This window comes from Lepisosteus platostomus, chromosome 10 (genome assembly GCF_059453375.1).
Source record: "Lepisosteus platostomus isolate fLepPlt1 chromosome 10, fLepPlt1.hap1, whole genome shotgun sequence".
NCBI classification, from domain to species: Eukaryota; Metazoa; Chordata; class Actinopteri; order Semionotiformes; family Lepisosteidae; genus Lepisosteus; species Lepisosteus platostomus.
Genome location: NC_142620.1, coordinates 21,577,589 through 21,593,516, shown reverse-complemented (window position 1 = coordinate 21,593,516; position 15,928 = coordinate 21,577,589). Strand labels below are relative to the sequence as shown.

The following is a 15,928-nucleotide window of genomic DNA, read 5'->3' as shown; positions in this document are numbered from 1 at the left end:
TAAAATGATGAAGGATCTTATCTTTTCCTGTAAAATTCTACATGTTTTATTATGTTCTTCATACAGTATTTACAGCTTTACAAGGGACTTTTCCACAGTGAAGCATGGTGAGTGACTAGCTCCCCTCCAAACAAGGCTCGTGTTTGCTGCCAGGTTAATAACAGGAAACAGTATAGCTACTAGGCAGTTTATAGTTACTAATTAATAATACAACTTTTATTTTCCCTTATTTATGAGTGGTTTAAAAGAAAACTTCCAGCTAGAAAGTCACCACCTCTTCTTTTGAAGACCACAGTTTCTGAACCCAAAAGGTTCTGGTCCTGGGGGCCACACACCTGCTGTTTGTGTTCCAGCCAAGCTCTCAGCTCCACAACTGAATCGTCAATTGACTTAATAAGATTAATTTGACAATTTCAACTTTTCAGAGTAACTTAAGTATTTTAGAGGTCATCTATTAACTACTGAATTTCATAAGTTAAATAAAATCTCAGGTTTGAAAGTTGAACAAAAACACTGGCAAATATTTCAATCATCCCACTAGTTAATTCATTTAATGCTTCCATGAAGTAATTTATGCAGCAGGAATGAAAAGCAGCAGGTGTGTGGTCACTTAGGATCAGGATTGAGAACCCCTGGTCGAGAGGTCAGGATCTGACTTCAATGTGAGAAAGGACAGTGCAGCTGGGATCAGAAGCTGTAAAGGTTACCTCTCTGTCCAGTACCACTCCAGGCCATACTCCTCATCTGCCCTACAACAGCAGATCCCCGTAAGGACTGGTTTATTGACGTTTCCATTTCTGTGGCGATACATAAAGGCTGCCAATAGCTGCATGCTTAAAGGTAAAATAAAATAAACAACTAAACGGATAACTACAGGACTAGCTCACCTAGGAAAGTACAACTCAACAGCATATTATCCTACAGAAGAATAGGTTAATTTCTAAAAACTGTAAGAGGATATATGACTAATTCTTGAGAGTTAAAGCTGAAGTGAATGTCCAGATTGCAGCCATGCGGTTAATTATTTGGATTCACTTGAGTGGAACTCAAGGAAAATAATAGATTGGGTTTATGCATTGGTTACCCTGTGTAGAACAACTCGGGTTCTTCCACTAAAAGCAGTTCAGTGAAACTGAGTTTTTCAATTAAAAATATTGACAGAGGAGTTGTGGAAAGAGGTCTAAGAGAATGCTAAAAATAACTTTCTATATCAGGATGAAAGCTATTCAGTGTAAGATAACACATATAGTACCTATAGTTTATTTCCCAGTACTCAAAGTATATTCTGAACAGGTTTATCTGCACTCTGTCCTAAGTGCAAAAAGGACTCAGTATGGCTGTATTAGGCTGCAAAAATACTGGTGGGATATCTCTCAAGAAATCCAGAAAATTTGAGGTATTGAGGTCAGAAAGGATTCAGTGTCTGTCTTACTTAGCCTTCCAAACAGCCATAACTAATAACATTAAGAAAATGCTCTACAATATGCTATCATTCTGTGCATTCTGTGCTGTGGATCTCAGACAAGATACTATAGCAAGTTGGCATAGGAGCATAACAGAGTACAGTATGTCCCTTTAGATCACTTAACTTTTGGATGAGACGTAAAACCAAGGTCCTGACTCTCTGTGGTCATTAAAAATCCCAGGGCGTTTCTCAAAAAGAGTAGGGGTGTAACTCCGGCATCCTGGCTAAATTTCCCATTGGCCCTTACCAATCATGGCCTCCTAATAATCCCCATCTATGAATTGCCTACATTACTCTGCTCTCCTCCCCACTGATAGCTGATGTGTGGTGAGTGTTCTGGTGCACTGTGGCTGCTGTCGCATCATCCAGGTGGATGCTGCACATTGGTGGTGGTGGAGGGGAGTCCCCATTACCTGTAAAGCGCTTTAAGTGGAGTGTCCAGAAAAAACGCTATATAAGTGTAAGCAATTATTATTATAATGATTAACTTGTGCCTTACACTCAAACCTACATGTCTTTTATAACATGTAGGAGCTCTTCTTGGCACACATTGGTCCAGAAGATACATAATGTAATAAAGCTCGCCTATTAATGACACGTACTGTATGTCCTGAGCCCATGTATACTGTATCTGTAAAATAAACACATGTACTTAAGTTGAGCCCTTTTTTCTCTTTTTCTCTGTTCCCTTTCGTCTCTTTTTATTTTATATATCTGTAGTCATGGAAGAAGAAAAGTTAATAAACATAGTTTCAATAAATTTTCAATCAAAGACAATAATGGGAACCTTTTAGATGACAATGCGGAATGAATAAATATATCATTCAGATGCTTACCTAGAAAAAATATAATATTATTTCAGTTTATAGTAAAAATATCAGCATAGAAGAAGCAGACATATTGCTGGTAAGGTATTAACAGAATTTATTATAAACAAACTCCAAGGCCTCTAAACTCCAAGAACAAGAAATGTCATTCATAGACCATTAACAAACCTTTTCCTGAGGTTGAATTGACTGATAAAGTACTGATGCAACACTTATGAATAATCGCCAGCAATAATGAGTTTTTTTAAACATTTTATTCATCAACTTTATTTTACTCGTTATAAAGCAAATGTATATACTTACATTCCTCTTGTTAAATGTATACGTACAGTACTTAACAATCAAGGACAGGAGGCGCAAGATGAAAGTTATGAATGTGGAATATTACTGCCTATTGATCTATGATGTTTTTCCTGTCAGCCCCTGTGCTTCTACACAGATGTGTTAGTGTGTCCTCAGACACTATAATAGCTTTGCAGTGGGGAGCAGTGGTTAGAGTCCTGGACTTCAAACTGGAAGATCACTAGGTCAAATCCCAGCTGAGACACTGCTGTTGTACCTTTGAGCAAGGTACTTCACCTGAATTGTCTCAGTAAAATAGCCTGTATAAATGGGTACCAGTATAATTTGCTTTGGATAAAAGTATCAGACAAATAAGTCAGTAGTCTGAAGTAACAGAATGTATCATTGCAATGGCCTCTCCTTCTTCCACTGGCAGAAGACTGTGTTAAGAGACAGTGTGACATAATGAGACATTATGGAGTTTATGTCCATTATACAATGACATAATGTGTTCAGTACAGCAGTTTGGTCAATGTCGGATTTTTGTGTAACGTCATCTGTGGAGTTAGTTCACTGTTCAAAGTCCTGAAAAAACAATATTTCTAGCTAGTGTACCCTGAATTATTTAAAACTGAACATAAGAAGACCCTGAAAAATAGCAAATATATCTAGCTGAGGCAATAATTGCATCTATTAAGTTAATTAAGAGATAGAGTTCTGGTTAGGCAGGAAACCAGAAGCCTCTACATCTGACCAAGACCTCAGTTTGATTTCCCTAGTGTAACAAAGGCAAAGGGGATGCCCTAGAATAATAATAGTCATCTGTAGTCATAATACAATTATAGCTATCATTTTATACCACTGCACGTTTGCTTAACTTTAAAATAGAGTCAAGTTGTTTTAAGGCTAATGAAGTCTATCCCCCCTAAAATACACTATGTGCACATTTTTTATAAAAGAAAAAACAAGATATTTTCAATTATCTAATGTGCCATGTTTTAATGACTTTAAAGCAAAGCTTCTGATATTGCTTTTGTGAAAAGAAATATTGAAAAATAGCAATAATTATGAACTGAGTGTTGTACTGTGTAATGTGCATTAAGCTGCTATTTTTTAATGAAGAGAATGTCTTATACTGACAGGCTGAAGGAGCATTTGAGTCTTGAAAAGAGAAGACTACAAGGGACCCAGTTCGAGTTTTCAAAATGACAAAGCAAACCCAGCGGATCTCTTCCAAATGAACAGTAAAAGACGAGCCAGAGGAGACAAGTGGAAACTAAGTGAAGGTACATTTTAAACCAAGAAGAGGAGGCACTTCTTTACCCAAAGGATTGTGGGAGTCTACAACTACAAACTAAAACTTTGGCTACTTTCAAGAAACAGCTGGATTAGATTCTTGGATCATTATTAACAACCAAACAGGCTAAATGGGCCAAATGTCCACTTCTTGTTGGTAAACTTTCTAATCTTCTTATTCTTCTTAGATAGGTCAAAAAAGTCTCCTCTCATTCATAATAGTTATTACATTCTTAAATAAATACAAAGGCTTTGCATCAGAAGTGAACCAAACTGTCATTAACAGCGAACCACTGGCAGTTGAGGGTTTGTGTATAAATACTCTCTCAGTAGTAAAGGATTAGTGTATATTTATGAGTCCATGGATTTTTTCCAAGGCTCTGTTACTTCATTGCTAAACCTATAAAACACCCATAGACCTAATCACACAGTACGGTAGTAATAATAAACAATGTGTCCTTTTAGAATGTCACCGCAGTTGAGTGAATAATTTTTCGAGGAAGAATGATTTCCTTTTCCACTTATGAAACAGGTTTTAATGAAAACAAGTTCACACCATGGTGTGTAAAAGTTAATGTTTGTTCCCAAAAGACATTTAACCCTTTCCATTCAGATGACGGGAATGTGTGCCACTGTTAAGATTTGTGCATTCTTCATAAATGAGAAAATCAATTATTTAGATACACAATTGGGTGTTTGTGAAAGCAAAGAGATTTAATTTAAAAATACTCTGTAACATTGAAAATGTTTAAACTTTATAGCATATGCTTATGAGACCACAGGATATATCCTAGACTCTGTCATTTCACTGCAAAGCTTATAAAAGTTCCATAAGCCTAATAACACCACACTATACCACTAGTAATAATAAACAATGTGTCCCATTATAATGTTACCACAATTAAGCAAAAGATTCTTTGAGGAAGAATGACTTCCTTTTCCATTTATGAAATTAAAAAGTAAACAGTCGGACCCTCAGCTTGAACATTATGCAACAGCGTATTCTCCAGGCTCCCGTCTGTCTGACATTACTCAAAGCCCTAGAGAAGAATTGTTTTCTCCAAATCTTGATGTGATGCAAGAGTGTGTAACTGGTGTTTCTCCGGTAGCAAAAAGAGACATCAGACAGCAGTCTCCATAAGACAGTCCTGCAGATGACCCTTAGTCGTGAGTCTTGAAAATGAGCCTGGTGGGCATTAATGTTTAAAAATGTGATTGCTCTAATGCGGATGACATTTCTCTGTCACTAAAAACCAAGCACAACAGCTAATCTTCTTTACATTGACTAGGCTACTTGCTGCAACATCATACAGGCTGTTGCAGATAAGGTTTGCTTCCAGTCCTCTGTCACATAATTATTCAGACTAGTTAGTGGCTAACTACCGTACATGTTTAAGGAGCTCAGAACACATTAGAAAATGTGTGCATAATATGCAAGGGCCTCCAACTGTCTTTCTCATAAACCATTAGCAAATTGCTGTCCATATTCACCCAGAAACGGGCTGAGATCACCCTTATTTTTTACTTGATTGCTTTCACACAAATTGTGCTTATGGAAAGAAATGTAGTAATTGTGACATCTTGGGCAGTAATTGTGACAGCACATTCCGATTCTTTGTTCTTTTTTCAATTTTTAATGTATGAGCTCCTAATGTCACTGTAGTATTGTGAAGAATAATTGTTCAAAATAAACTTGACCAGCATGTGAACAATGAAAAAGAGACACTTTAGATATTGAAAACAACTGTAATGATATTGAAACAACAGTAATGTACTGATACACTAATATATTTTGGAGTTCTGCTACAATACTTTCTTTTTCAAGCTTACAGTTCAGTAACAAAATTGGTGCTGGTATGCTCTTTTTTTTCTGCTTCTTCACCTTTATAGAAGTTTAAGGCATGACCAACATAATGTAACTTTTCCTTTAATTGGTACAGCATGATTGTCACCTGCAGTAATAACAGATTGCACTATTGGACATACAGTATACAGAACACAACATGCATTAAAAAATGTCTTAAAAAATAGCCAAGACGCAAACACACTAAATAAGTTTTCCAGCTCACTGTACTGTAGTTAACATCAGTCACTCACCTACACAGACGTACAGCAGACAAACATAACACCATCTTATCTAATTACACTATACATGGCAAAGCACATGTTTATTATGGATTACCAGAGCTGGTGCTGGAGACTTAAATATACAGTGGCTGTGATCAAGTTTTCTTGTGGGAAATCCCTACTTGTTTGGAAACAGACATCTGAATGAGGGCATGTGTTTGCCCCCTTCTTTTGTGGGAGAACCTTATATGTTATTTATTAAAATACAAGATAAACTTTAAAACTGAGATATGTTGTATTTTATCTGTGGCCTGAATCACCCATTTCAAAGACCAACGTTTTGTAAAATTCTAACACAAAATCATCTGTGCCTCAACTGTTTAAGTTATCCCAAAAGAGGGTGGGAAATGAGAAAAAGGTTTTATTTATCACAATCTTGGTTTATAAAAAGAATTAAGGTTTCACAGCTGAAAGCCAGTACCCCCTTAAGTGCAGTAATTATGTACAGCATAACAAGGACCAAATGTCAAAAGTGTATGAATGTTTCTGCATGAAAACCAGAAAATGTATTTAATACTTTTGGTGCCAACTAAAATGTGGCCCAGGTGTAGTCTCTTAGGCATATTTCCAGCTGTCAATACATTTTAAGAATGCTTTTAAGTCTTTCTGCCAACATCAGACATAATGGAAAATTGCTTTATCAACCTCTTGCTAGTTATTTTTGACAGATCAAAATAGGTATTCTGTATTTAAAATATATGCAGTCACACTAAGGAGGTGATAATTAATTTGGCTAGTTTGGCTAACAAACTTTCTTTGCATATTTGAGAGACAGAATAGATAGTTTGAAGAACTCTTCCTCTCTGCATACACTGAAGGCCCATATTTGTCACATTCGCTCGCTGGGATATTCTCCAAGAGCCCGACAGAAATGGACATTGCTCTGCGCAGGTCAGGAGCTGTGGTGGAGGGGGGTTGGGGATTGCACTTTTCACACACATTTTACAGGCAGCAAATGTGGAAGAAGGGCTCCTCTTGGAATTACTACTGACAAAAGGAAACTACAAGGAAACAAAACATAGCAAACATACCGAGACACCACAGGGCAAGGGGGAAGAAACAAAGTGTGTGGACAGTTAAGTACAGAAATCTTTAAAAGCTTCTGTAATGAGAGTACTGGGCTTGAAATACACAAATAGGAGATATGCAGCTATTTAGGGCATGATAAGATGTCTTGGCAAGTGTTTGCAATTCTCCTTATTGTTTAAAACTGGAAAAAGGTTGCACCAACCTCTCTGAGGCACACTGGGTAGGAAAAACATGGTGCGCTTTCTGTGCAATGAAAAACAAGGAGGCTCCAGTGACAAATGCCATGCAACCTGGAAACCTGTCTAAAACCACCTTTGGCCAGCTGAAGTTCTCATCAGCTTCCTGAATCTCTTTCACCTGCATTAAGGATCTCATTAGAGGAATCTCCATTCTTTTTATAATAAGAATTCCCGATCCTGGTCCTGGAGGCCCACACATCCTCTGGTTTCCACAAGTTGTTTGATGAGAACATTTGCAAGTTGTTTTTTTCTTACTAAAATTTAAGTTTTAAGTTTTAAGTTATAGAATTCATGGCATTTTGTGGTACTTATGAAATCAATTTATCGTATTTCTTAGGTTCATTAAGGGTTGAATTTGGTAATAGAGAGCCTGGCTGGAACAAAACCCGGAAGCGGTTTGGGCCAGGACTAGGACTGGGAACTCCTGGATTAGATGACCCAACAGGGAGGCTAGCTGGTACCTGACACTGGGTATTCCTTGGAAAACAGCAGTCAAGTGACAGAAAGTGAAAACAGCTAGGTCTGATCACTAGTTGTGTGATGGAAAAGTGAGGTGACCACTTACACAAAGGGAGACCCCATGGTTTTCTCAAGGTTCAAGAAGCCTTTTGAGTGTGCTATTTACTCACTGCCAAACAAGGGAAACAAATTACTGATTTTAAGATTAATACAGTTTACAAACTGTACACAAAGGTTGTTGGACATCAGTCCTCGAGGATTAGAACTGCATACTTTTGAAATTACATGCCAATAGAAGTGTTTTAATTATTTAAATCATCCGCTAATATTGTTTGTGTAGATATATTGTTTGTGTTCACTTCGGGAGATAGGAGGAAATGTGGAGAATTAAATGTTTTAAATGGCTGCATAGTCATCATTCTTTCAAAACTGAGAAATGTGCAGTTGAAACGTGGAGTTGATTAGACCTTTCTCAGTCTTATCAATACAATCTGTAACAAATCCCACAGCTCATAATGTCCATTAAGTTAATGGTCTTCCTATTTAGGGAGGTATACATTTCCCTTCATTCTTTAGTATAAACTATGAGAAAGCTGATCATTTCTCCGCATTGCCTTGTGTGATATAGTGTTAGAAATCTCAAAAATGTTGTTAGGCTAAGCACATACCCCAGGGTAATCTAACTATGGTCCTTAAATTCCCCTGTCAAGGTTTTATAGGTCTTTTAAAAACTTCAGCTACTAAACAACAAGGAAAAGTGTCAACTTGTCCAATTAACCAAATAATTAAGTCTGCATGGTGAAGGTCCTGGAAATAGTACCCTTGAAATTGGGTGTACTTGACACTCAAGACTGCCTTAAGAAATGAGTCAAATAAAAGTATAAACAAGCTAAAAGATCAATTAAATCCTCAATTAGCACTTGAGATGTTCAGCCCAGAAAAAAAAAACAGCTGGAGTTCAGCTAGGAAAAAAATAACAGACAGTTGCTTCCAGGATCAGCATTGAGAACCACTGTTCTTACCAACAGCAGAACCACTTGAATAACAAGCAACTCTGCCAGATTACCTCTGAAAGTGTTGCTTAATCTTTCTGGTCTGCAAAACTAACTTCACTGCCCCCACTCCCACGCCAATGGCCTGCTTCTCCCCATAATTATTAACAGCCCCTCATCTGCCTACTAATGGTAACCTGAGCAGGAGTTGAATCATTAATTGGCAACTGCAAAGGCTGAGATAAAGAAAAGACATTGGTATGTAAAAAAAATCACTGTGTATATTAGATTAACAGGACAAATCCCTTTTAATTTCAAGAAGACTCAATCATCCAAACACCTTGCAGAACGATACAGATATTCAAACAAAATATTTAGGGTTGAGTTTGCACCATAGATATATTTTTTTTTCTAGAAGAAATATTTGACAAAGTGAAACTAAAACACTTAAGTTGAAAAATGAAAGGAGAAAAATATCAAATGGCCAAAAGCAAACCAGAAGTAAAAGAACACATAAAACTGTTTGGTTGTGGAGATCTGAATCGATGCACTCCAGGCTGTGAGCTCAAACCTTCAACGACTAGGAACGCAAACTATTCCAGTACATCATCCCAAGAAGCAGTTTCTCAATAGTCCTGTATATAGCCAGTTCAGAAGAATATATTCTAAAGTTTAGAAGGATTCAACTATAGTGTGAAAGAGTGAGTGGCTTCCTGAGACACAGGTGTAGAGATGATTCTCTAAGTAGGAGCTGTTTTCTCTTTCAGCGGCGGCTTAAAGATATGGTTGATGTTGTGCCGAATGATGAACCTGATACCTCTTCCCACTAAATTCCTCCCTTGAAAGCATGCAGGAAGAGGCCTCCCAATGGAAACCCATACCACAAAAGAACAGCCAAACATGAACCCAACCCTCCTACACCCAGTTGACGAGTCACTCCAGTCCAGGCCTGGCTAACGACTTTTCATCTCTATGGTTTAAAAACCCGACTAGACCACAGCCTGTTCAGCCACAGTGCTCTTCAAAAGCATGGAATTCCTTCCCTGAGCCACCAAATCGAGACACAAGCAAGGACAAAACAGAAAATGAAATCTGCAGTCGAATGGACAGTGGTAGAGCTCACTCAAAAGAAACACGATACACACTTCCTCCTTCACATTCTCCACAAAATCTCAGATTCATCTTCTGGGGAAATGAACCATCATTCGTCATCATATGAAAGTTGCTTTTCTTTGAAATCTGTTTTTTTTTGTAACTTTTAGTAGTATTAATGTGCTCTCAGATTCATCTTCAGGGGAAATGAACCATCATTCGTCATCATATGAAAGTTGCTTTTCTTTAAAATCTAGTTTTTTTTTTTACTTTTAGTAGTATTAATTTGCTCTTTAAATAAGTTTGGTACTTGGTAAAAGCTGAGAGAAAAATACATTTTCTGAATTGATGTAGAATTAAATGATTGTGTATTGTGCAAGTGGGATCTGTGTTCTACTGTATAAACTGTGCAAGGACAAGTGGCAGTCAGAACAGATTTCAAGAACCAATCCACTGCAGTAACAGCTATTTGCAGTTTTACAATCTTTTAACTGCTGCCATGACAGGGAGTTCTAAAACATAACAACAGATCAGAGAAAGTGCACAAAAGCATTGAAATGGATGTCTCTAGGCTTTCTTTATGATCAGGGTCAGTTTGGGTGAGCGTAACACATCTGGACATGCAACAGCTAGCTTTCACAAACTGTGTTAAAGAGGAAAAAAAAAACTCAGCATATCATTGCCTCTTAAGTGCAAAGCCCAGTCATTAATCTCCCAACCAGTCAAAGGTTCTGAGTTTTCTTCCTCCCTCTGCTTGACTAAAGGTGGTTAATGTGTACGTTACTCAAACCCTAGCAACCAAATCTTAACCTGCCTGAGCAAAATAAAAAAAAAAGGTTTGTAATCCTTAATCTTCCAAACCTGGCTCAAACCCGGCTCAGAACAGATCCCCTGGCTATAGTTTAATCTCAAATTGCAGTGTTTTCTGTCAGGGCAAAAAAAAAAGTCAATGATCCTGAGAAGGGAAAATCCAAGGCAGGCTTGGATCTGCTGCCATTGACAGGAGAAACAAGCGAAATAAATGCTTTCTGCATCCATCACCAGACACCAGTATTATCTAGGACTTATATTTAGACTGTAAACATCCTGCTAACAAGACAAGAGTCTGCATTTCTTGTTAAGAATGGACTGCAGAACACCTCTTTAAAAAAGGGCAGCACTTGCCTGGTGTATTTTTTTTCACTTTGTCCTTCATGGTGAAATGCACAGTTAGCACAAGCAGACTGCTTCTCCCAGTCACGCTTGCAATCTTAGCTTGGCCTGGCTGGTATTTTATTTCAGTTTCATTTCACTGAAAACTTTATTATCCCTCAGGGAGACACTTGTTATACAGCAGGGACCAAAAAAAACAATCCAACAAAAAATAGACAAATATCAACGACAAAAGGATACTTTACAACAGTGTTTCAGGAGATAAGAGAGTTGTTTTACTTTGTTTGAGAGTGAGATTGCAGCAGGGATGGAAGATTCCCTGGGTCTATTACCATTACACCTGGAGTCACAGAGGCATGTACCAAATGGGAGTAGTTTAACTATACAAGTTTAATATTTATAAAAACTTTATATAAAAACTGCAGTCTTGACCTGCAAAAAATATGTCAGGTCTTACCTGATGTCAGGTCTTACACATATCTCAGCTTATATCTCTACTACAGGACAAGGAACCAAGCCTGAAGAATGTGAAGGAAAAAAAAGACAGGAAACTACAAAGGCTATCTGACTCTCCAGCCACTCCAATGTGGATCCAGGAGGAAAACAAAACTGATGATCAGAAAGAGAGGATTACAGGCACATCGCTCATGTTCTGTTCCACAGTCTTTCAGCTCCTCAAAGGCCAGTGTTTCCAGCTCTTTTTTTGCTTCCAAAGACAAAGTTTGCTTACATTTCATGACTATTCTTTTCCTAACATTTGTGAGTATCTATATATGTAATAAGATTACAGTTGGCTCAGAACCTAAAAACTGATGATGTAATCACCCATCCATCCGTTTTCGATCCGTTTTATCCAATTCAGGGTTGCGGGGCAGCCGGAGCGTGTGCCAGTAGCAACGGGTGCAAGGCAGGGCACACCCTGGACGGGACGCTACTCCATGACATGACAGACACACACATGCACATGCTCACACCAGGGCCAGTTTTCCCAGAAGCAAACTAACCTACTGGTAGGTCTTTAGACTGTGGGAGGAAACCCACGCAAACATGAGGAGAACATACAAAAACAGATAGCACCCCAGGAACTGGGCTCAGGGCTCCAGTGCAGCCAGGCAGTGATCGCCCATCACCTGGTCGCCCATGATGTAATCAAACAATTAGAACTCTTCTTACTCATACTAGAAGAACGAAACCTTGAGGATACAGCTGGCTTATTTTAAAAGCACTAACTTCCAAGTGTCTAGAAAGGAACAGCTTTCTGACACATTGCAACGGATGCCCGCAGACAGCAGATCACCTCACCTTCTCTGCCAGCAGCTCGCGGATCTTGCCAGCCTGCAGCCGGAACTTGAGCAGCTGGGTCTCCAGGGCAACGCAGCGCTTCTGCCAGTCCACAGGGCCGCCGTTCTCCAGAACATCTGCCATCCTGCTTCGCCTTCTCAGCTCGCCACCAGCAAGGCTCCCTGTCCTGCAGCCCTGGGAAAGAGACTCCCCATTACACAACGTACAGCCGTTCCCCGACGTATCCAGGAGGCAAGGCTGGTGAAGAAACCCCAACAAAGACAGATTTCAATTCTTACCACTTGCCTCACCTCCCTCTCCTTCTTAACATCAATTTCTATTTCCTCACTTATTCGTTTCATGTATTTGTTTGCTTTAACGAACAAAAGGTTGTGAGTTTAAATAAATACTTACATATCTAAACATTTCCAACAACTATACAGACACGGCAGCAAGGTTGCCTGATAAACTGTAGTAGGCTCTTCAGCATCACTAATCTGTTCAAGTAGGGAGCTGCGTCAGCATGCGGAGGAAGCAAAGGAACAGGTAAAAGTTTATTCCCTGCTGAAAAAAACACAACGTTTCAGAAATAGAGCCTTTTTCACACACCTGAAGAAGGCTCCACAGCCAGAATATTGTGTCCCCTTTCCTTTCGTCATGGAATAAACCTCTAACTGTCACTCCTCTGTTCCTTGCTGAGCCACTGCAGCACAGGAGTGATTTCACAAGATGCACAGCTGAGATACTTTATGTCGTTAGAGTTTTCCCATTGTTATGGCTTTTGTAGCGTCTAGAACTGAAATCCAGGACATCCATTTTTCAAAAGAGAGAGTTTTTTTTGTGACAGACTCTAGTCTAGAAGATCTCCACATCTTACGTAACCTCTGGATTCTCCATTTTCTAACCTCTTTATCCAACATAAAGTAGCAGGAGAGCTGGGGTCTATTCCTGTAAGAAATAGGCGCAAGGCAGGATACACCCCGGACAGGACGCCAGTCCATCACAGACGAAGACACACACATACACTCAACCAGGGACAATTTTCCCAGAAGTCAGTTAAGTTAACAGCATGTCTTTATTCTGTGGAAGGAAACCCACAGGCACATGGGAGAACGTACAAAGTCCACACAGAACCCATAGAACCCAGAGCCCCAGCACTGCGAGGCAGTAATGAAAAACCCACTAATTAATAAGGTTTTTATAAGAGTTGATCATGTGAGTGAAACAACCTGCAAGTTGACACGTAGACACTGTGGGACTTGGCCCTGCAGAGAGCCCTCATTTCATTGATACTATAGACTGGAAATGAAATGCAGGCCTAAGAGATATATGGAAAACTTGTGTTCTAAAGTATCTGTAAAACCTTTGACAATGGCAGACAAAATTAGTCGAAACAAAACTTGAACTTCATTTTTTCAATGGGACTAAAACCTAGGGGCTTATTCTTAAATCACTTTAAGCTAACATTTGCTGTAGGCCCACTTTTAATCTCCGTGGTAACCTTCTACTGTATCAGGCAGCTGCTCTCTGAAAAGAAAACCTTGCCACTTTCCAAATAATTCTCCAGCCTTCAGGCATGGAAGTCTGGGAATTTGTTACCTGCATGATCCAAAGTAAGCGCTTTCTGGGAGCTTGGTTATTTTTTAATGCAAACTTTCCACCTGACCTGAAAGACACTGGTGTGAATTAGCACCGTTGGGCAGCAAGAACTAGCTGAGTTATGCGAGAACAGGGATTAAGCAAAGGCAAACAGAGAGAGAGAGAAAAGTGAAAAGCTAAGCTCCTTTTTTATAGGGAATATGGCTTTGAGGTATGGTTGAGCCAGGAAGCTCTCGTTATGCTCCATCTTCACACAATAAGCCCTCCTAGCGCTTCCTAATTACAGGGCATGAGTAAATTGAAGTGAGCAGGCCACAATAGGCCGAGTGTCCTTCTGCATGACAGTCTCATTACAGTGGAAACAAAAGCAAAGTGATCCAAAAGAATGAGTGCTTGGAAAAGGTGGGATGGAGTCTGGGGCCTCGTTACCTGTGAATGACTGAGCAGCAGCTATTTGACGAAGTGAAAACACACATCAAATGGGGATCTTAGACAGTCTTATTGGGTTTCCAGGATGCAGAAGGGAATTCAAAAGCCAGGCCCAGAGGTTGACAACCAACAGGATTGCTTTCTTGTTCCCAGTTTGAGGACACAAACTCATCTGTGGTCAGTAAAAGCCTTGCACGCTCTTTCCACCCTTCTGAGAGAAAACAAGTCAGCAGTGCCCAGTGAGCAGTAATAAATACGGCAGCAAAAAGATGACGCAAACCCAGGACTTCCATAGTCTATAATCACTTCTCCCTGGGACTTACAGTACAAGCAATTTGTGGTAGTGTGAGGGAGCTCTAGTAAAATGGGCATCATTATAACACTTTTAGACAAGTCCCACTTGAGATATTTTTAGAATAACTCTGACAGAAAAAAATGTAAGAACCAAAGCACTGACTTTAGGCAAGTCATTAATGGTTGTGGTGATATAAAGGTTAAAGGGTCTTTAAATCGTGTTAAAAACAGATAAAGGCATTATACTGAGAACTAAAAACAAAATAAACTGAATGCATATTATGTACTATAATGTACAATAGAAAAACAAACTGTGACAAGATTTTAGCGTGATTTGGCAATTGGTGAAATCAGATGTCCATAAGCCAAATACTCTTGAAAGGGGGAGTTTATCCTGGCACGTGCAAACAAATAATAATAAAACATTATGTCAACCAAGGTTCCACACCCCTTAAAGACTCCCCTTCTGATCTGACTGGGGAATAGAAGGGAAGAGAAAAATTAAACAGCAGGCAATCGTGTTTGAAGACTGGACTAATCTGTAAACGAACTTTACAACAAGGAACCGCAAAGCGCAAACACAGATTCATTTAATGCAAGAGTCATGAAGACAGATGATTTTTTGTTGAATCAAAAGGTGTCTTCTAATCCAAAAACAGTCAATGAATTTCTGAAAGTTTAAGGAATCAAAAACAGTACAAGATGACATAAGTATGGTGATCCAATTCTTTATATTTCAAAATAAAGATATCTGATTAACTTTTGTGGTTTCAATATTCTTAGATATTTTCAAGAAAAAAATGTTTTTGATTTTTATTTGAATTTGAAGAACACACTTAACAAGACAGTAAAATTTTAAAAGTTAGCTTCTTAACTGCGGCATATACTGCATGCTTTGTGTAAAATTAGCTAAAAGACTACAGAAAGTTAAAATGAAATTTTAAAAGCTACATTCAGGGGACATGTCTATTCAGGTCTTGTTTTTTTCTTTCTGTTATAATTACAGCCCATTATCCCCTTGTTAAGCTCAATTCCACCACTGTGATAATTAAAAACCAGGCTTCAGACACGCAGTCAGAACAACAGTTCAAAGCTAAAAGAACTCTTACATTTAAATAACTCCAAATGACTTTCAACTAATTTAATAAAACTTAATCTGTGGGAGGAAAACAAAATGCTTTTTCTTGGTTGCCTCTTATTAAACATAGACTTATTTCTTTACAAAACTGGGAAGCAAAACTGGCTCCTTAACAAAACACTCAAAACGGGAGATGTGGATGCTGGAAACCGCAAGATTATCTTGGGTTCGTTAAGCATATCGGTTGCGGTAGGCTTTAACTGTGATATCGGGGCATGACTAAAGGC

The 15,928-nt window shown here is 38.7% G+C and overlaps 1 protein-coding gene across 4 annotated transcripts in view; it reads right to left on the bottom strand.

The window, feature by feature from the left end:
* plekhh1 (pleckstrin homology, MyTH4 and FERM domain containing H1) overlaps window positions 1–15,928 on the bottom strand; it is a 70,478-nt gene that overhangs the window by 44,374 nt on the left and 10,176 nt on the right. For 3 of the 4 annotated variants that reach the window (XM_088648785.1, XM_088648788.1, XM_088648786.1), the window contains one exon: window positions 12,263–12,436. In XM_088648785.1, the coding sequence (XP_088504911.1) occupies window positions 12,263–12,385 (123 nt within the window). In that variant the 5' untranslated portion in view covers window positions 12,386–12,436. The remainder of the gene's footprint in view (window positions 1–12,262; window positions 12,437–15,928) is intronic. The other variant, XM_088648787.1, reaches the window with a different exon arrangement.